At 44.7% G+C, this 20,330-nt stretch overlaps 2 protein-coding genes and 2 pseudogenes across 6 annotated transcripts in view; 2 read left to right on the top strand and 2 right to left on the bottom strand.

The window, feature by feature from the left end:
* Positions 1-1,605: 1,605 nt before the first annotated feature.
* On the bottom strand, positions 1,606-14,991 carry slc38a6 (solute carrier family 38 member 6). 2 transcript variants are annotated; one of them, XM_071327713.1, is made up of 16 exons: positions 14,631-14,991; positions 13,044-13,174; positions 12,816-12,889; positions 12,427-12,479; positions 12,184-12,223; positions 8,033-8,111; positions 5,963-6,048; positions 5,810-5,868; positions 5,661-5,726; positions 5,110-5,166; positions 4,407-4,486; positions 3,742-3,842; positions 3,361-3,485; positions 3,000-3,144; positions 2,648-2,742; positions 1,606-2,411 (listed from the first exon to the last, which is right to left on the bottom strand). In XM_071327713.1, exons 1-16 carry the CDS (start codon positions 14,721-14,723, stop codon positions 2,328-2,330), a joined length of 1,368 nt encoding a protein of 455 aa, XP_071183814.1. In that variant the 5' UTR covers positions 14,724-14,991; the 3' UTR covers positions 1,606-2,327. The 2 variants fall into 2 exon arrangements, with proteins under 2 accessions (XP_071183814.1, XP_071183815.1); XM_071327714.1 differs by lacking the exon at positions 14,631-14,991 and having other exon boundaries at positions 12,816-12,971; positions 13,044-13,163.
* Positions 14,992-15,387: 396 nt separating this feature from the next.
* LOC139530917 (tRNA (guanine(37)-N(1))-methyltransferase-like) lies at positions 15,388-17,302 on the top strand (annotated as a pseudogene).
* Positions 17,180-18,011, top strand: LOC139531011 (tRNA (guanine(37)-N(1))-methyltransferase-like; annotated as a pseudogene).
* Positions 18,012-18,227: 216 nt separating this feature from the next.
* The window catches only part of mnat1 (MNAT1 component of CDK activating kinase), a 65,600-nt gene continuing 63,497 nt past the window's right edge, over positions 18,228-20,330 (bottom strand). For all 4 annotated transcript variants that reach the window (XM_071327718.1, XM_071327716.1, XM_071327715.1 and 1 more), the window contains one exon: positions 18,228-18,555. In XM_071327718.1, coding sequence (XP_071183819.1) covers positions 18,435-18,555 — 121 coding nt within the window. In that variant the 3' untranslated portion in view covers positions 18,228-18,434. The remainder of the gene's footprint in view (positions 18,556-20,330) is intronic.

Here is a 20,330-nt window from a genome sequence, read left to right as displayed (position 1 = left end):
CTCTTACCTTCCCCTCTTACCTTCTCCTCCAATGAGTTTTGAGGCGGTGGTAAGGCGTATGCAATTGAGATTCTCCCCTTGGTTTCTATAAAGCCAAACTAGGAGATCCTTCCTCTGGGGGTGTAAAGCCTGTCATAGGAAAGACACTGGACTCACTGCTGAGGTAGACCAGAACTAAACCACATGTGAGCTAAACTAGCAAATCTCTACCAGAATACTCCAGCAATGACACACCATGTCCTCCCTCCCCTGACGATAGCAGATCTCCCATATTATTATTTTTTTTTAAATAGTCAGTAAACCATCTCCCTGGATTAGGGAGCCTCCTAACCCCTGGTTGGGGGTGTGAGGAGTGGGTGGACTCCTGCTAGGCCTGGGGACCAGAGTACTCCATTCCTCAGATTAGAAGCAGCGGCCAGAGGTTCCAGAGGGTGGCAAGAGAATCTAAACAGCATCATGATTGGACTGGGCATTTGGCTTTCATTAGCTACAGACCCCAAACGCTACACTGCAGAGATTGTCCCAACGTCAATAAAATGCATGCAAATACATGGTAGAGTGATTATTATTCCACAGTAAAAGGAGATCACAGCAGTACTCAATTAAAATTCCAAAGTCAATTATACAAATCACAATGTTTCCCTTATATTTTACAATAAATGTATCATGTAATACAACAGCTGATAAACCATAAGCATTTTAATGTTTTAAAACCAGGTCGATGTAGGATAACTTTTCTACGATTGATACCCGAGGTGCAGTCGAGGAGTGTATAGTATATTCACTAAACACAGAGCAACATTAAGTAACTGAAAATGACATGATTGTCAGAGAGACCATGTAAACTACTAATAGATGTATTTTATACAGCACTTTCATTTACAAACAAGAATCTGTCTCTGAAAGCAAAAACTAATTTAGGGATCTGGCAGTTCATGGTCTTCCACAGCTTCAAATGATGTAGAGTTACAGCGGTCCAGGGGTGTCATGCACCCATCATTTTAGAGGGGGCACAAAGTACATGAGTAATGCCTATTTTTCTGCATGTGTTATGTAAGCATACCTCTTTACCTGGTGTCATTTACCTGTTGTCGATTGTCATTCTGACTTTTGTATATCACACATCTCGATATGCTGCACTAACATGTCTAGGATATTACACCAGTACATGGGATCATATAGGCACATATCATGATCATAAGGTGCCAGATTACATTTAAACCAAGTATTTATCTATGTCTTGTGCTGTCTTGTATCCTCCTGACTGGTGGTGCTTTTTTTAAAGAAACTAAATATGCTTCTCTGCATCTTTGCCAAAATCTGGCTAAAAGATTGAAAGGAATGTGAGTCTTATTCAATACATTTAGAAATTGCTTGCTTTTCTAAAGTCTAGCAACCTTGCCAGCAGGCATTCCAGCTAAGATGGTTAGATAAGATACTCTAATTTGACTGATAACTAGCTACCAAGTGAATTCAGGCTGTGGTTGGTAGATTGGGAACCTATCTAGCTTGCTTGTTTAAGCTAACTTCATAAAATTGTAGGTGGCTAGTATTACAGCAGAAACAAAATATTTTATTTATTCAACAAGGAGTCAATAGGCTACATAGCTTGTCAAATTAATTTATTAACATACCACCTGCAAGTCCTACCCAGCACTGGCTCTATACTTTGCTCCATGGTTCACCTTGGAAGGAACCACTTACTAGTCCACTCAGTTTGCCCCCTCTGTCAAATACTGCTGACAGATCTTTTTAAAAATTAAGATAAAACATGGGCTTAAAAATGAAGTTGTCATTAACTTAACATCTGAAAATTGACAGATCTGAGCATGACGATCTGAGCATGACTCTTGTCTGGTAATTGGTCGGTCTTCAACATGGTCAGCCCCAATAAAAGAGCTTGGCTCTAAAGTGTTATGAACGATTTCTTAATCTTGTCAATAATGAGTTAAAAAATAACAGTATGAATAGAATAACTTCACCGACTCCGATACTAATACGTCATCCCACATTCAAGAATAAGTCCTCCCACATTCAAGATTTATTGTCAAGTGTACACATTGTCCATAACTAAAAAAGGCAACTCTGAAGCTTTAGAAGCACTATAGCTAAAAAGGTACAGTTCACATAAAAGCACAAGAGCAGCACTGATTGTATGGGGGTGTTGGGCAGTCGAATGCTTTCAGAGTCTGGGTGAAGTGTAGCGGTCATACAGTCTTTTGTGGTCATAGAGTTCTGTTGTGCTGCCTAATAGTATTTCTTTGGCATAATTCTCCCTTTAGGCTCTATGGAGCAGAGCTGTGGGTGGTCTAGTTCTGTGGTCCTGTTCAGGGGTTCTGTGCCCAGGTGACCACGATGACACACAGACTGAGCAGTCCCACAAACAGGCCGAAGATCAGCAGACATACAGCCTGGGGGAGGGGGGTGACATCACCTTAGTATTAAAGTATATACAACCACAGGTAGTCATAATCATTACATTGCCAGATGATATTGTAGAATAACTATGAATAGATGGCTATATATATATATATATTCAATAGTGGTGTTGTTTTCTTGAGTTTCCAGCCATTACATATTCCTATTTTCTATGAGTTGAGGCTAAACAACTCCAGTATGAGGATGAATTTGGGAAGCGTGCACTTACCCCGACAGACTCCAGAGACTTGAGCGGCTGGTTGCTGAGCCGGAGGTAGAAGATACCCGGGAACACAAACAACAGGCAGGTCGACGTGGTCGAGCCTGGAGGATGCAGAGACACAGGCGGTAAAACATCTCAACAGCTCAGAACATACAGTACACACAATATACTTAACACCCAAATCAAAACTACAGATTAAAAGACAGTCACCCTAAACATGAGAACATGTTTATGTAACCAACCATTTGAAACCCATTTAGCTGATAAGGTCCTAATGTATGAATGCAAATGGTACAATAACCCCCCCCCCCTCCCCCCCTCAAAGAAAACCCCATTAGTTAAATGACTAAACACCTACCCACAACCCCAAACACATTCCTGATGTCAGGGACAAGGATGGCCAGCAGCATCACCACAGTCAGGATCAGGAGAGTAGAGAAGATATGATACACCCAGGAGAGAGGCCTATCTCCACAAAACAGCACTGACATTGCCTTCCGGGCCTTTAGGACAGACAGCACAGGTTTAGAGCAGTCATACAACTGGACTCATTAAAATATGGTACTGTGATTGGAGGCAAGTCAGATAACTTATGGGACAGACATGTACATTATTGGTCATTTTGCAGATAGAATGCCCCAACTACTCATATGGAAGTATGAGAGTGTAAGCAAACAAGCAGACGCAGAGCAGTAGTCTAAGAGGGGTACAGTACTTACAGGGAAATGGATGAGAGGTACAGTAAGCAGCACAGCCAGCAGGATGGCCAGACGCACAGCCATCACCAAGACATCACGCGGCAGGTACGTGTCGTAGCTTAGCAAGAGCTCAGAGTCCACGTGGCCTGTCAGAGATATAGCAGAGCTCGTCCTAATATTTCTTAATTCCATTACTTTTTAGATGTGTGTATTGTTAGATATTACTGCTAGGAACACAAGCATTGTGCAAAACCAACAATAGCATCTGCTAAATATGTGTATGCAACCAATAACATTTATTTGAGTGAAGGACTGGTCCAACATTTTGGAAGGAGGGGGAGACACCATGGATTTAATAGTTTCAACCAGCTCTCTCTCTGTGAGGTGTCACTATCCTCTTACTGTAGAAGGTGAGGTAGCCAAACAAAGCAGAGATCAGGTAGAGCAGGAAGCTCAGAGAGATGCTAACATTGGTCACATTCTGCATCCTCTTCTTACTGGGCCTAAACACACATCAGGAGAGTGATTTATTATTTCAGTATACATACATTTAAAAAGGCCCCACAATACATACATGATAACTCCAGAGGCCATGATCATTTCCATAGCAATATGCTGTGAATGTAAACAGGAAATGACTTCCCACTCAGCCTTGTAGTTTTTCAGAATGCTCTTCAATAGACAGAAACATAGCACAATGGTATTCAAGAGCAAAAACTTCATAAAATGCATCTGGTAGAAGTAAATTCATCTACATACATACATAAATAAAGAAAAATGACCGCATTTTCATGAATATGACTATATAATTGTAAAGCCAGTTCAAAAAAGCATGGGAGACAATACGGAAGTAAAGCGGAAGTGGATGTCACTGTCACATCCTATTTGTCCAGAAATATATACATTCAGTGAGGAAGGATGAGGATAAACGGCGGCTGAGGTTGTTATGCTTGATTAACAACAAGACAGAGAGCAACCCCATGCAGGCCGAGGGTTGTAGTAAGGACATTGAATACACAGGTATATACAGTATGATGTGTATGGGATGTGTCAGGCAGGGTACTGACCGGTCCATCTCACTGTAGATGGGCAACACGGCAGTGTGGCAGAGGAAGGAGAAAGCCAGGGTGGGGATGGTGTAAGCACTCTGAAACACACATCAATCATTCACCACACTGCAGTCATTTAGGCCTTAGCAGTTTATACGGTAACCCGGGGAGGGGTGAGCGGTTTATACGGTAACCCGGGGAGTGGTGAGCGGTTTATACGGTAACCCGGGGAGGGGTGAGCGGTTTATACGGTAACCCGGGGAGGGGTGAGCGGTTTATACGGTAACCCGGGGAGGGGTAAGCGGTTTATACGGTAACCCGGGGAGGGGTGAGCGGTTTATACGGTAACCCGGGGAGGGGGAGCAGTTTATACGGTAACCCGGGGAGGGGGAGCGGCAGTGTGCGGATCTAGTAGTTGAAGTTATAATAGTAGTCATTACCAACAAAACTGAAGTGTGGTAATGTCACACACGTGCTGTTCCATACACTGCACAATCCTGCACTCTTAATGATTGGGAAATGTCATCAGTGAGCAACTAAGAACTAGAGACAGACGGTGCCATTTACTGAAGCGCTAAAAGAGCCATAAGACTGCTTCTGCAACTGTAATCATTATACTGCACTACTTATTGCAGCTTACCAATTATTATATAGCTTCTGTGTTTTATGGACTACATATCCAGGGTTGATGGAGACAACTTTTCAACCAATGCATACATACCTTACTGGAGATGACAAAGAGTTTGGGCGTACATTCCGATTCCGAGGAATTGGATACCTGGAAAAATGAAATGAACAGAGAAAATGCAGCAAGGTTAAAGCTATTCCATTCTTATTCCAGTTGTAAAAGGTGGCTGAACATGTGAGCGTTGTTGGGGTAGATTAAATTCCAGTCATGGCTGTGGAGAAACGTAAAAAGCAACCATTTAAAAATGGACCCAAAGCCGTGACTGTGTACAAGGAAGCAATAGTGCTGCGCTTATATCCAATAAGGTCAAAGGTCACTTCCTTGCACTGGCGAGGCCGTAGGTACTTCCTCCCCTCCAGGACTGCCACCAATCACAGTGCAGTGTTCCCTGGTCTTCGTCATACATAACTAGCTCAGTCAGCCACCAAAGCCTCCCATTCAGAAACTCAATCTCCAGGATTGTGTCCTATGGCCTAATCCTATGGCCCTGAACCAGGCCTGCAGTAAAGCGCACAGCCTTCAGGTCAATGTGACCAACAGTATTTGGTGTGTGTGGCCAGGGCAGTTTGCATTGTGGTTGTTACCTGGTTGATGCTCAGGGTCACATTGCTTGGGAGGGGGCAAGGGATGGCCGACTTCTTGACCACAACCTGGGAAAGAGGCAACAGGTCAGGTGTATTATGGAGGAAAAGGAACAAGTCCTTTACAAGCATAAGATTTGAACTGAACTCACCACAACTGTAAAGAAGAGAATGAAGAGGAATGCAAGGCTACTGGTGTAGCCCAAGAAACCTAGAGGGTGGAAGGAGAGAGATAGTGATATACACGGCCATCAAAGATTCAGGGGCAAGAGTGCCAGATGACGAGACCAAACCAGGCCACTCACCAATCTTGGGCAGCAGAGCCAGAGGTAGAACCACACACACCGTCATCAGAATCAGCAACGTTTTGCCATCTTCATACCAGGCCCCCCTACAGAGAGACGGTCAGAGAGGATGAAGGGAGAGAGGGAAAGAAAATATTTTCTGTTTTCAGATGAAAGTTGATATCTTCAGAACCGCCAGTCTGATGCTGAAGACACTAATGGTGAATCTCCCTCTCCCCTGAACAAAAAAAGTGTCTCCATTTCGTGCTCAAATACAGCGAGACAGTCTCATCATGTGGTATACATTAAAGGCTTTAACTCTCACAAACCATAACAATTATGTAATTCACATGCAAACGTTCTGTCGCTCTGTCAGATGGGGCCAGATTTCAACCGCATTTTTTTTTTCTGAGGGCGAATAATATTTTCCTTTGCTGAGGGATAGCCTTGGCCGTTTATTCAGAAGGCGGGTGGTGGGAGAGCGAGGGGGGGGGGGGGGGGTGGGAGTGAGCGGTGGCTCTGGCTGCTGTGTGTTGGGAGGGAAGGAAAGGGACGCAGTGTGGGGTCATGGGGGACTGGCTCCATGGCTGTTTATGGGGCTCCCAGTATCAGCAGCACCTGCTCTGACCACATCAACACCAAGTGACTCGTTTGGCAGTTTCACGGCTACTGGATTACCATTGTGGCCCAAAGTCTTGTCTCTGTCTGCACGGGGTGGACATTCCTTAACAGGATGCCATGTAAACAACCACTCTGACACAAACGCCTGTCTCAGCTCAAACCTAAACCCTTCCCTAGGACAATCAGGTTACACTACTGTTCAGTTCAGAACCTTTCCTCTGCTTCTACCCACACTGCTGCTGACAAAGGGAAGCCCACTGACTGACTATCTGGAGGATATGGATCAACCCTGGTTAGATTACTCAATGGAGAGGGGGGAAAAAAAGATTGTTGAAATGCCCGTGAAATGTGGTATAACAAGCTGCAGGATGGGACTGAGTTTTGACTAGCTCTGCCAATGAGTCCATCTCCACCAAGTGTTGGAGATTAGCATAAATCTGGTCAATGCAGCAGAAACCCATCCCAGCTGTCCATGACCATGTCTGGCTTTGTTAGTGGCCTTTAACAAGGGCCCATTGACTTACTGTAGGCAGTACATAATTCACTACAGACACGACTCGAAGGCTCCAAAATAGACTACAACTGACTGCCTTTCACTCTGGGATACCAAGATAAAATGAGGCTGCAAAGGGGAAATGCTTTTTAATATGAATCAACTGGAGTATTTAGCATTTAATGGGCTTCAATATGAGCGTGTTAACATCCCAAAGCCACTCATCAACAGCACAGTTGTTTCCCTCAGCACAGCCGTAATTAAAATGGCAAAACTGATATCCCGTTGTATCGCTCTGATTCCAGGGAACATATGCAAGAGATTTGGGGCGAGGGAGAGCCTCTAATACAAAGCAGCTGTGAGAGGAAGAGACAGATGTTGACGGATTGGGCCGAGACCAGCCACAGCTATCGCTCAGCTCAGTGTGGCTGGTAATAAAGTGATAGAAGTTACATTCTAGGACTTGGACTTCTCTGTGAGCTGTTCTCAGGAGGTAGGGAGGGGAAGGGGTACCTCTTCCAGGCAGCCAGGCCAAAATGAAGGACACTGATGGAGTCTGAGGAATGGTTCTCAGTCAGTCAGAGGTACAGTTCCTCCATGTTACACAACACCACAGGCTTTCCTCCAAGCCCTGCTAGACAGTGTATTGTGGTTTGGTGACATATTTCCTCCACATTCTTCATGTGATCTTAGCTGAATCTGATGCCTGGCTAGGAATGAGTAGTTAATTCCAGGTTTAGCTGCCTTGTGGTTAGAATTCTCTTAGTCTTATGTCAGTTATTTGATCCAAATCTGCTCTAAAATGGCATTTTACTTGTGTCAGTCAGGTCATGTGATTAATGCACCATATGGACAGAAATAACTGTTAGTGATAAGGCAGCTAAACCACAGGAGGAATGTCTTGGTAACTAGTCTCTTGTCTGTTTGAATAAAAGGTCTACTCATTTGAATTGAAAATGCAGGAAGTGTATGCATACCCAGAGGTCTCTGGGCTCAGGAAGCTGGCGATGGCTGCAGGAAGCTCTGTTTTCAAGATGAACATGTATGACGACATGGCTGGGGAGGAATATCAACAGAGACGCTCATTAGAGTTACAACCACATTGTTCACACACAAGAGCAAATATGTTGTTCCAACCAAACACAGGTCAGACAAAGGTTTAGAATATTAGTCCACATCTCTCCAAGCTGACAGAGGTGGGGCAGCAGACTCCGGGGATCACCCAGCTAAGCCTAAATTGCAGACACTATGCAGATGTTCCCACTGCAGAAGCCCTGTCAGGGCAGCCAGAACGGAGAGGGAAGGAATACTAACAATAATGATCCCTGACACTAATCCAGGTATTTCTCCTCCTCCCTCCTGCTTCCTAGGAAACAGGATATTGTATGAGTCTCATGAGCCCCAGAGCCCCTCCCTCCCACCCAAACTCTTCTGACAGCCAATCAGAGGCCAGGCTTTAGGTCACTTCCTGTGGGTAAGACTGCCCACCCCTAATATGAGAGAGCGGGGCAAAGGGACAGAGGGTGAGAAGTGTTTAGGTCAGGGTAAGTGAGAGAGTGTTAGTCAGTTGCTATGGTTAAGGGAGGCAGCGTTATGGGGATTAGGTTGGGGAACGAGGGATGGCCAGGGCTAGCTGCCTGGACCAGACTGCCCTGGGGCTGGACTTCCTGTCTCCTTTAAACTAAACTAACCTGTACCCTTATCCCTACTGATCCACTAATTGTTTTCATTAGAAAACGCTTCCAACACTACTGCCCACACAGACAGACACACGCACAGATACTCATTAGGCGCCTATCAGACTCGCACAGATGAAATGAACACTGTGCCTTTAACAGTGTATTTTCTCATAGGATGTGAGGTAACCCCAGCATCAGATGACAACTTGTCTCTGCCCTGGCCTTGATGAAGTGCACTTAGTGTTGGCATGCTTTACTATAGGGGTGCCAGGAATCCCCCTTCCTCAGACATAATAGCCCAGTGGTATGGCTACAGTGTGTGAAATTCCTTGCTCACACATTCCCTCTGAGCTCAGTTCAGCTCACAGACACTATGGTAAATACAGTACATAACACCTAGTCTGGAGTTTAGTCTGACGTCTGGCATATGGACCACAGAACCCCGACCTTCCTTATGACCAGGCATAAAATAGATTTGCATGTCCATACAGACTGACATGGGGAACATGATGGAATTGTTTAGAGTCATGCAGTCATTTACGGTAAGTAGACAACGACTTCCACAAGCCAGACACATTGGTAGTGGGGAATATACACTGCTCAAAAAAATAAAGGGAACACTTAAACAACACAATGTAACTCCAAGTCAATCACACTTCTGTGAAATCAAACTGTCCACTTAGGAAGCAACACTGATTGACAATAAATTGCACATGCTGTTGTGCAAATGGAATAGACAAAAGGTGGAAATTATAGGCAATTAGCAAGACACCCCCAATAAAGGAGTGGTTCTGCAGGTGGTGACCACAGACCACTTCTCAGTTCCTATGCTTCCTGGCTGATGTTTTGGTCACTTTTGAATGCTGGCGGTGCTTTCACTCTAGTGGTAGCATGAGACGGAGTCTACAACCCACACAAGTGGCTCAGGTAGTGCAGCTCATCCAGGATGGCACATCAATGCGAGCTGTGGCAAGAAGGTTTGCTGTGACTGTCAGCGTACTGTCCAGAGCATGGAGGCGCTTCCAGGAGACAGGCCAGTACATCATGAGACGTGGAGGATGCCGTAGGAGGGCAACAACCCAGCAGCAGGACCGCTACCTCCGCCTTTGTGCAAGGAGGAGCACTGCCAGAGCCCTGCAAAATGACCTCCAGCAGGCCACAAATGTGCATGTGTCTGCTCAAACGGTCAGAAACAGACTCCATGAGGGTGGTATGAGGGCCCGACGTCCACAGGTGGGGGTTGTGCTTACAGCCCAACACCGTGCAGGACGTTTGGCATTTGCCAGAGAACACCAAGATTGGCAAATTTGCCACTGGCGCCCTGTGCTCTTCACAGATGAAAGCAGGTTCACACTGAGCACATGAGCACATGTGACAGAGTCTGGAGACGCCGTGGAGAACGTTCTGCTGCCTGCAACATCCTCCAGCATGACCGGTTTGGCGGTGGGTCAGTCATGGTGTGGGGTGGCATTTCTTTGTGGGGCCGCACAGCCCTCCATGTGCACGCCAGAGGTAGCCTGACTGCCATTAGGTACCGAGATGAGATCCTCAGACCCCTTGTGAGACCATATGCTGACACATGCACATTTGTGGCCTGCTGGAGGTCATTTTGCAGGGCTCTGGCAGTGCTCCTCCTTGCACAAAGGCGGAGGTAGCGGTCCTGCTGCTGGGTTGTTGCCCTCCTACGGCCTCCTCCACGTCTCCTGATGTACTGGCCTGTCTCCTGGTAGCGCCTCCATGCTCTGGACACTACGCTGACAGACACAGCAAACCTTCTTGCCACAGCTCGCATTGATGTGCCATCCTGGATGAGTTGCACTACCTGAGCCACTTGTGTGGGTTGTAGACTCCGTCTCATGCTACCACTAGAGTGAAAGCACCGCCAGCATTCAAAAGTGACCAAAACATCAGCCAGGAAGCATAGGAACTGAGAAGTGGTCTGTGGTCACCACCTGCAGAACCACTCCTTTATTGGGGGTGTCTTGCTAATTGCCTATAATTTCCACCTTTTGTCTATTCCATTTGCGCAACAGCATGTGAAATTTATTGTCAATCAGTGTTGCTTCCTAAGTGGACAGTTTGATTTCACAGAAGTGTGATTGACTTGGAGTTACATTGTGTTGTTTAAGTGTTCCCTTTCTTTTTTTGAGCAGTGTACTTATATCTCTAAACATAAGGCCATGAGCATAAAAATAATATTCTTTCAATCAAAAGCTGTTGAATTATGGTCTTTATCAACAAAAAAAGGAGAATTGGTGTACTGTGTAATGTATTTGTGTATGTACAGTATGTACCCTGTGGGCACAGTGGGAAGGTGTATTTAGCACAAGACAGAGGCACTTTCATTTCATTAAGCTAGTGGGTGGGGGTCTGAGAGCCCTAGGCCAGTGATTCCCAACCCTTTCAGTTACTGTACCACCAACTGAATTTTACTCTGCTTGGAGTACCCCTGATGTACCCCCTCATGTGCATTTTACCAGTAGGCCTATGATCTCATGAGTTCTCAAGTACCCATGTGGATAGGCCAAGTACCCCTAGTTGGGAGCCACTGCCCTAGGCCATGTAGTAATTAAGGTCGATAGGCCCATCAGCTTTTGGCAGGGTAGATAAGTGTTTACCCAGAGGGAGCTAATTGCACCCCTTATAAAAGGACGGACGCAGGGGGGCATGGCAGTGCATAGGCCCTCTCAAGGACTGCCCCATGCTGGGACAACCACAAACATTTCAAAGGGCACTGCAATAATAATCCACTCAGCCCAGCTGCTAATGACTGGGCAAGAGAGAGCACCTAGGCTCCCATCTGTGTGAGAAGTAGGGCTGAGGAAGGGAGGGGGAGGTAGAAGTGGGGGCTCTCATTAGGTCTCATCACTGAGGGGTGGGACTATGAGGGTCACCATCTGAGATCAATTAGTGTGTTTCAGCCCCATATGGAAGGGGCCAGAGGGGACAGTGCCTTGAGGTTAAAGGTTATCAGGGACTCGGGCCAATGGCCACACCAGGAAGGGTTGTGGTGCAGGGCCCTTTGGTTTCCAGCAGGAGGCCCAGTAAGACTGCAGTAAACACGAGTCAAATGAGCAGTTTATTTACTATTATTTCACTAGGCAAGTCAGTTAAGAACAAATTCTTATTTACAATGACTGTCATTGATGCCTCTTGCACCGAGATGCCGTGCCTTAGACCGCTGCGCCACTCAGGAGCCCTAAAAGGAGTGGAGATGCCGGGGATTGAACCCGGGGCCTCATACAGATACAGGAAACATATCCAGCTTTACACCCTCCTCACTCCCGCCAGTGACACATCTGATACTGTGACATCATTGAGGCTAAACAGAGCCAGGTCTGCCTCACCGTAAGATGTTACTTCTCAATGGTGCTACTTCATTTCAAATGTTACAACTGCAGGATGCAGAATTTAGGAACTTAAGAGCAAAGAAACAAAGCTGACCTTACCTCCAATGTTTTGGATGAGAATAGTGACTGCAACAAGAACCTACAAATAATTTAAAAGGGGGTTACTTGAATGATATATTATTTCCGACGCAGGTACAAAAGTGAAATATCAGGGTTCATAACGTTCCATAACTGTGTAGTACTGTACTAGGCATACAAGTCAAGCTTCATGTCTTACTTCCTCCTTGATGGAAACAGTGAATAATATTTATTTGTGACTTATGATTTGTTATTTGGACTCACTTTGCCTGGCTTCTGCAAGGCTCTGCCTCCTAGGTCTTCATATGAGGTGATACCTATGGGAGACAGATAAACACATCAATCCACCATAAACAAATATACTGTACATTCTCTACAGTTCACACCTAATCTGAAACAGGAACTATATGGAAGTGTACTATAATTCTAATTCCCATTGACATCTTATCTAAAACAACTCAGGAGACAATACTGGTTGTAACCTACTCAAGATGACTGAATTAGAGGTGTGCCATCACCTGACTGATCATGTGGGTTTATTTTAGCTTGACTAAGAGATACGATGGAATGATCTAGATTGCCATTATTACATTGTCAGCCTAATCATGCTACATCATACAGATGTTTGACATGAGATCTGAAGGCCAGCTCACCTGTTTGATCACACAGCTTCAGTAGGAGGTGTATAGAGTAAGCTGCCAGACTGGACACTAGCAGCAAAAGGATACTGCAGACATGGTGGACATGGAGCCACATTCACATCGCAGTGACATACATAGAGATACAGTTGTAGAGCTTGTATGGGAAGGCTGAGCACACAAAAAAGGATAAGAGGCAGCGCAATGTTTTCTTAAAAATATACCTGGATGTGTTCTACTCACCAAAAGCCCACTATGCCTGTGTTGGCCATAGCATAGGCCAGGCCCAGGATGCCACTGCCCATGATGGCATTCATCAGGTTGAAGACCGAGGAGGTAAAGGAGGCCCCTTTAGCCCTTGGCTCCTCTGCTCTCTGGAGAGGTAGCGGAAGAGCGAGAGAGAGGGGGGGGGGGGGGCATAAGGAGAGCTCAGTCAATCACAAATCAATATACAACAGCTTACTTTTACTTGAAAGCACAATTTCTGATACAAAACATAATCAAGAAAGGGACACAGACTGACTACTACTTAGGGGAAACCCTTCTGTGATACACTGGTGATGAGGATCACTGCACTATAATGAAATGTAGGATGTGGGAATGGAATGAGGGATGAGTGTATTTGAGCCATAGCCTGCAGGACAGCTGCCTGAGCTGCGTATATTAAGGGTGATGCCTGGCTCAGCTTGGCCTCTCTATTAGGGAATACCCTGGAGAGATCCAGCCACAACCCTGGTGTCAGTGTCACAGCAAACAGGAGTATGAGTCTGGATTAACATACACGTTTTTGGATCTGATATAGCCAAGGTTACAGCAGTGGTGGACAGGACGTGCACTATAATTACATAAAATCAAATGTTATCGGTCACATGCGTTTAGCAGATGTTATTGCGGAGTTTCTAGCTCCGACAGTAAAGTAATATCTGACAATTTCACAACATACAACACACACACAAATCTAAGTAAAGGAATGGGATTAAGAAAATATAAATATTTGGACAAGCAATGTCAGAGCGGCATATACTAAGATACAGTAGAATACAGAATAGATTATATACATATGAGATGAGTAATGCAAAATATGAACACATTATTAAAAAGTGACCAGAGGGCTAAACATGAGGCTATTTGGGAACTAGCAGAGAAGCTCTTTCGGTGCCGTAGTAAAATGTCTGAGGTGCTCCAATTCCCATGTAGGTTCATTTGTTTCACAGCAATCAATCACCATAATGAGTAACCAGTCAAAATCAATCATTTTAAAGACAAGTGTTGCGATGCTTGACCTTATTAGGGGCCATTATTTTCTTTGTCATGACCTCTAAGGTACACTTTACAGTGGGATGTGTGAAAATGACAAATTTAACACACAAAAAATGCCAAAGAAATATGTAGCCTACCAGTCACTATCTGCTGGCTCAAGAAGAAAAACTTTTAACAAATCATTCTAATGGGATGAGTACAGTACCTCCCTGGGGCCAAATCATTGTGAAAAGTGGACTTTGCAATGGCAAACAGCCTGAGATGAGAATGTGCATGATTTACAAAGTGCTGAGGGAGACAATGCAAGTCAACTAAAGTGTCATGTGAGATAGAATTGTACAGATTGAGCATGTGATTCATATTCACTAGCTGGGTCCAGCCTTCTATTTGACCGTTTCACTTTCTAATATAAACTCCCTACTAGAGACCAGTTGTAGTAGGCTAGATTGGGATTGTAAACCGGTTGCCAAGAGTAACGTTACTGAAACCCAGACTGCCATTGTCTGAATGAACACAAGGTTATTAAACGTATGGCTCTTAATTCCTGGCTAGAGCTGAGTGCATACTTACATTTCCCAGGAGAGGGTTGGTCTCGCAGCCCATGTCCTCCGCGGCGGCCCAATTGTCAGAATGGACGTGGGTGCCTTCTCCATTGATACTCATGTCTCCAGGTGACTTACCCACGAGCAAGGCGTTAGTAGAATGTTACTTTCAACAACCAATACAATAGATACCTCATCTGTGCAGTTTGTGGTGCCTGTTGACGGCAAACGCTTCCTTTAACCAATAAAATATGCTCCACTATGAGAAATGCTCTAGCTGTGTTTGCAACTTCTCACAGGTGATTTGAGGTGGTCATATGACATGAAAACACTTCCGCATGTATTAGTCGCCTTTATAGGTCGCACAACATTTCTATCAAATCAGAGATCGACAGTTCCATCTGACGAATCATATGGCTGCAAACAAGTCCACTAATGATGACATAAACATGTGCGCGTTATGCAGAGCCAATGTTGAGGTGATGAATGCGTTTCAATGTTTACGTTTGTACTGAATAAAGTAATCTTTCCATGCAATATCAAACAGTAATCGTTCAGTGTTGTGTGTCAATTATCCGCTTTATATTTGACATATATTGTCTGTTTTTCATTTTCCTAATGTAGATGTTTAGGACAGGTAATATTTCAAAGAGACCTCTTCTACGATTAGTCATTGCAGGATTATTCCTAGAATATTCTCACTACTACAAATTCAAAACAGCTGGCAATCCCGCTATCGATACCGGACCCAGTGTTCTGCGGTCCCGAGCATCAACTTGTCCTGTGAGTTCCAGAATCAGATGCCTGTGCAGCAACAATACAGCGCGATGGAGCCCAGCCTATACACAGCTCCTCCAGAGGTCCGACTTGTTTGGATAAAGAAGCCTTTGCCCAGACAGTTGTTGTCCCAGCCCTGCGTGTGACAAAAGAAGTCCTGAATAAATTGTTAAAGAGCCCGAAAGAAATAGCCCTCCAGCGCCCAGGCATATTAATAAGAGTTGTGGCGGTCGAAGGCAGCGATAATGACAGGCTCTTGCTGCTGGACCCTGCCAGTGTCTCCTCACCTAACTCATTCAGCGACGCAGAGGCCGAGGTGTTGCGGTCATTTGGAGAACCTCAAGAGCTACGAGCTACAGCGCAACAAGCTACGGCTGACCTATGATAACCTGAAGAGTGAGGAGGTTCTGTGCACTCTGCTTCCTAAGGGACATGATTTCACTCAGGGTTTAGTCGAGTGGGTCACATTGCACATATGAACCTGCGGGAGCACCAGCTGCCCTACAGAAACCTCATAGGTAAGAGTGCCACAAACATACTGTACTGTTCTGCATCACAATATAAGTAGTACTATCTGTCAGAAGACAGACACAGGCATGGGTATCAGAGATGCTGTTGACAGGTCATTGTGTATTTTACAAGTGATGCTTTCTTCAATCCCTGACCACCCTCCCAAGATTGTGTTTCCTGAGTGGTCAATTAGCTACCGATGAAATACATTAAGTGCGTGTGTGAGGAAAACGATAGTGCTGATTCATTTTGTTTTACTGGCATGATGCTGTCTGCTGTTGCAAATCAATTTCCAGGCCAAGTCATAATGGATAAGAACCCTAGGGTGACCTGTGTGGTCAATACGACCAACACCATTGACTCCAACTACCGCTTCTTCAAGATGGAGGTGATGGTTGGATAGGAAAATATGGTGCCCAAAGTAAGTCCTATGAAATTGTGATTTTGATTAAACATAGTTTGTCATGAAATCAGAGGCATGCGCATTGCATTCATTCCTTATCTTCACTCTCCCTCTGCTATAGGTGCGTGAGAACGGCGTGACATATGAGTTTGATTTCTCCTGTGTGTATTGGAACTGTCAGGGGTTCACCTAGGGGTCATGATAAGGGCTGTACCAAATGTTTGATGTATTATAATAATTGATTATGCTTATGTTATCTCCACCCGGCCCAGCCAGAGGAGGACTGGCCACCCCTCATAGCCTGGTTCCTCTCTAGGTTTCTTCCTAGGTTTTGGCCTTTCTAGGGAGTTTTTCCTAGCCACCGTGCTTCACACCTGCATTGCTTGCTGTTTGGGGTTTTAGGCTGGGTTTCTGTACAGCACTTTGAGATATCAGCTGATGTAAGAAGGGCTATATAAATACATTTGATTTGATGTATTAATAGAAGGGAAGGTGTTATAAGACCCCTCCCTCCTTATATTCATAGGGTCCTAGACTACAGATTAACAATATATATATTCATTATAAAGGTTTAATATTGTTCCAGTCTTTTATAATCTCTGCCTCTTATAAATAAACTGTCTGAGAAATGTGTGACTGTGAAGACAGAACTCTGCAGTGGAGTGTAAGAGATAAGAGACTAGTCAGACATTCCACTATAAATCAAGTTGGACATTTACTGCTAAGCTTTTAGATAACACTAAAACTTTTGTTTAGCTATGTAGACCTGGGTTTGGTCTCATGAGAAGAAGGTAATGACGTAGGCAGTGACATCACTAAGATATATGACTGTAGGCATGATAAAACAACTCGGACCCTTTTCTATTTTACAGAACTTACTCGGAAACATGCGTGCTATGTTCCTGTTGCCAACTTCTGTCTACAATTGCATTAATAACGGTTTTTGAATGATTTAAAGATATTGTCAAAATACTAATTTCACCAATAAGCCAATGATTGACAAGGAACAAGGAACGAACCCCAACAGAACCCTTGTCTTAGCACGAAGCATGAGCGTGTGGTGGCTCTTCTAAAACGCGGTGACACCGTGCTGGATGTGTTCGCTGGTGTGGGTTCCTTTGTCATCCCTGCTGCACTGTTGGCCATTGACCTCAAACCTGAGTCCCACCGCTGGCTGCAGCACAACTGCAAGCTGAACAAGGTGGAGCTTAAGGTTGCAACCTTTAACCTGGACGGCAGGGCCTTCATCCAGGCGCCACTGAAGCAGATGCTGCGTGCACTGCTGAAGGGGACAGCCAGTGTACATGTGATGTGAAACTGCCGCAGGTGCACTGATATGGGTTCTCTAAGGAGTACGACCCTCAGAGAGACATGGTGGAAAGGGCCTCAGCCAGCCTGGGGTTATCCCTAGAGGGGCGGTGCTCTGTGCATCTGGTGAGGAATGTGGCCCCCAATAAGGAGATGTGTGTGACCTTCACTATCCCCAAAGAGGTGCTCTTCATCAGTAAGAACACACACAGGCAGGTGAGCTTTCATTCACACAGTACTCAAACATGCATGATTCATTCACTCTCTGAAAGACTGAAAATACAAATACTCTTTCTCCTCTCCTCAGAAACCATAGAAGAACCAGCGCCAAAGAGAGAAGTGTGGGGAGACGAAAGATTGAATATATTTGACCAAGGAAGTCATTCTGAGACATTCAAATTATACATTTAGTTTTTGATCTGTGAATGGTGTTCACGTTTTTATTTTAAAGTGTCAATGAGGCGGTCATGATCTAAATCATGGTAACGTCTTGACTTAAAAACAACATTCAAACGGGTTGTTGTTGACTATTTCAAATACTTGTCCATTATCCTGGTCAAACAATAAGGCATTGTTTCAAAAGTTTTATTATCCAACAAACAGGACATGGTTCAGATTGCAACTGGCTTATTTTTTTAAATATTTATTTTAATAAAAATGAAAATAAGACAATACAAAAATAGCAACATATACATCCTGGTCTGACTTTAGACCACCATCCATAGCGGTCTATGGCTCCCTCCACAATGTAGAGCAGGGTGGTGATTTGAGTCCTTAGACAAGAGGTTATATTGACAGCCTCATATTTCTGAGCTCCTCTCTGTTTTTGAGGGGTCAGCCCAGTGGATGGAAGAGCCCACTGAAGGCATCCTGGATGGCTCGATGACACGCCAGTCCTGAGTTGTATCCTCCAGCCATGTCCTGGGGCTGGGCAGTACGCACGTGGTTCAAATACCTACCAACAGATAGAGAGAAGAACCATACCAGAAAAATATATAATTTTGTAACAAAGCAGTGTCAGCACCTACAGTGCATTTGGAAAGTATTCAGACCCCTTGACTTTTTCCACATTTTGTTACGTTAGTCTGATTCCAAAATGTATTAAATGTATTTTCCCTCATTTTACACACAATACCCCATAATGACAAAGGGAAAACAGGTTTAGACATTTTTTTAAATGTATTAAAAATAAAAAGCATCTACCTTATTTACATAAGTATTCAGACCCTTTGCTATGAGACTCGAAATTGAGCTCAGGTGCATCCTGTTTCCATTGATCATCATTGAGATGTTTCTCCAACTTGGAGTCCACCTGTAATTGATTGGACATGATTTGGAAAGGCACACACCTGTCTATATACAGGTACCACAGTTGACAGTGCATGCCAGAGCAAAAACCAAGTAATCAGGTCGAAGGAATAGAGTAGAGCTCCGAGACAGGATTGTGTCGAGGAACAGACCTGGGGAAGGGTACAGTGGGTTCCATCATTCTTAAATGGAAGAAGTTTGGAACCACCATACACTTGCTGGCTGCCCGGCCAAACTGAGCAATCAGGGAGGAGAGCCTTGGTCAGGGTGTTTACCAAGAACCCAATGGTCACTCTGACAGAGCTCCAGAGTTCCTCTGTGGAGATGGGAGAACCTTCCAGAAGGACAACCATATCTGCAGCACTCTACCAATCAAGCTTTTACAGTCGAGTGGCCAGACGGAAGCCACTCCTCGGTAAAAGGCACATGACAGCCCGCTTGGAGGTTGCCAAAAGGCACCTAAAGACTCTGACCATGAGAAACAAGATTCTCTGATCTAATGAAACCAAGATTGAACTCTTTGGCCTAAATGCCAACCGTCACGTCTGGAGGAAACCTGGCACCATCCCTACGGTGAAGCATGGTGGTGGCAGCATCATGTTGTTGGGATGTTCTTCAGCGGCAGGGACTGGGAGACTTGTCAGGATCGTGGGAAAGATGAATGGAGAAAAGTACAGAGATATCCTTGATGAAGTCCTGAGTACTCTGGAAGCAGGTTATCAGACTGGGGTGAAGGTTCACCTTCCAACAGGACAACGACCCTAAGAACACAGCCAAGACAACGCAGGATTGGCTTCGGGACAAGTCTGAATGTCCTTGAGTGGCCCAGCCAGAGCCTGGACTTGAACCTGATCGAACATCTCTGGAGAGACCTGAAAATAGCTGTGCAGCGACACTCCCCATCCAACCTGACAGAGCTTGAGAGGATCTGCAGAGAATAATGGGAGAAACTCCCCAAATACAGGTGTGCCAAGCTTGTAGCGTCATACCCAAGAAGACTCGAGGCTGTAATCGCTGCCAAAGATGCTTCAACAAAGTACTGTGTAAAGGGTCTGAATACTTATAAATGGGATGATTTTTAATATTAATACATTTGTAAAAATGTCAAAAAAACAGTTTTTGCTTTGTGGTTATGGGATATTGTGTGTAGATTGATAAGAGAAAAAAACTATTTAATACATTTTAGAATAAGCTTGTAACGTAACAAAATTTTGAAAAAGTCAAGGGGTCTGAATACTTTCCGAAGGCACTGTATATTAGTCCACTATCCCCTCTCCTTCATCATCCCTATATTAGCATCACTGCTACTAACTACTGTATATGTGATGTGAAGATAAAATCTACACAGTCTGTCTTTAGAGGTGGTGAGGCCTTTAAAAAGTAATCACCCAGTCAACACATCCAAAGCTTGGATGCAAGGGC

Source organism: Salvelinus alpinus, chromosome 9 (assembly GCF_045679555.1).
Source record: "Salvelinus alpinus chromosome 9, SLU_Salpinus.1, whole genome shotgun sequence".
Taxonomy (NCBI): Eukaryota; Metazoa; Chordata; class Actinopteri; order Salmoniformes; family Salmonidae; genus Salvelinus; species Salvelinus alpinus.
Note: the sequence above shows the minus strand (reverse complement) of the source record. Positions and strands in the feature narration are given on the sequence as shown.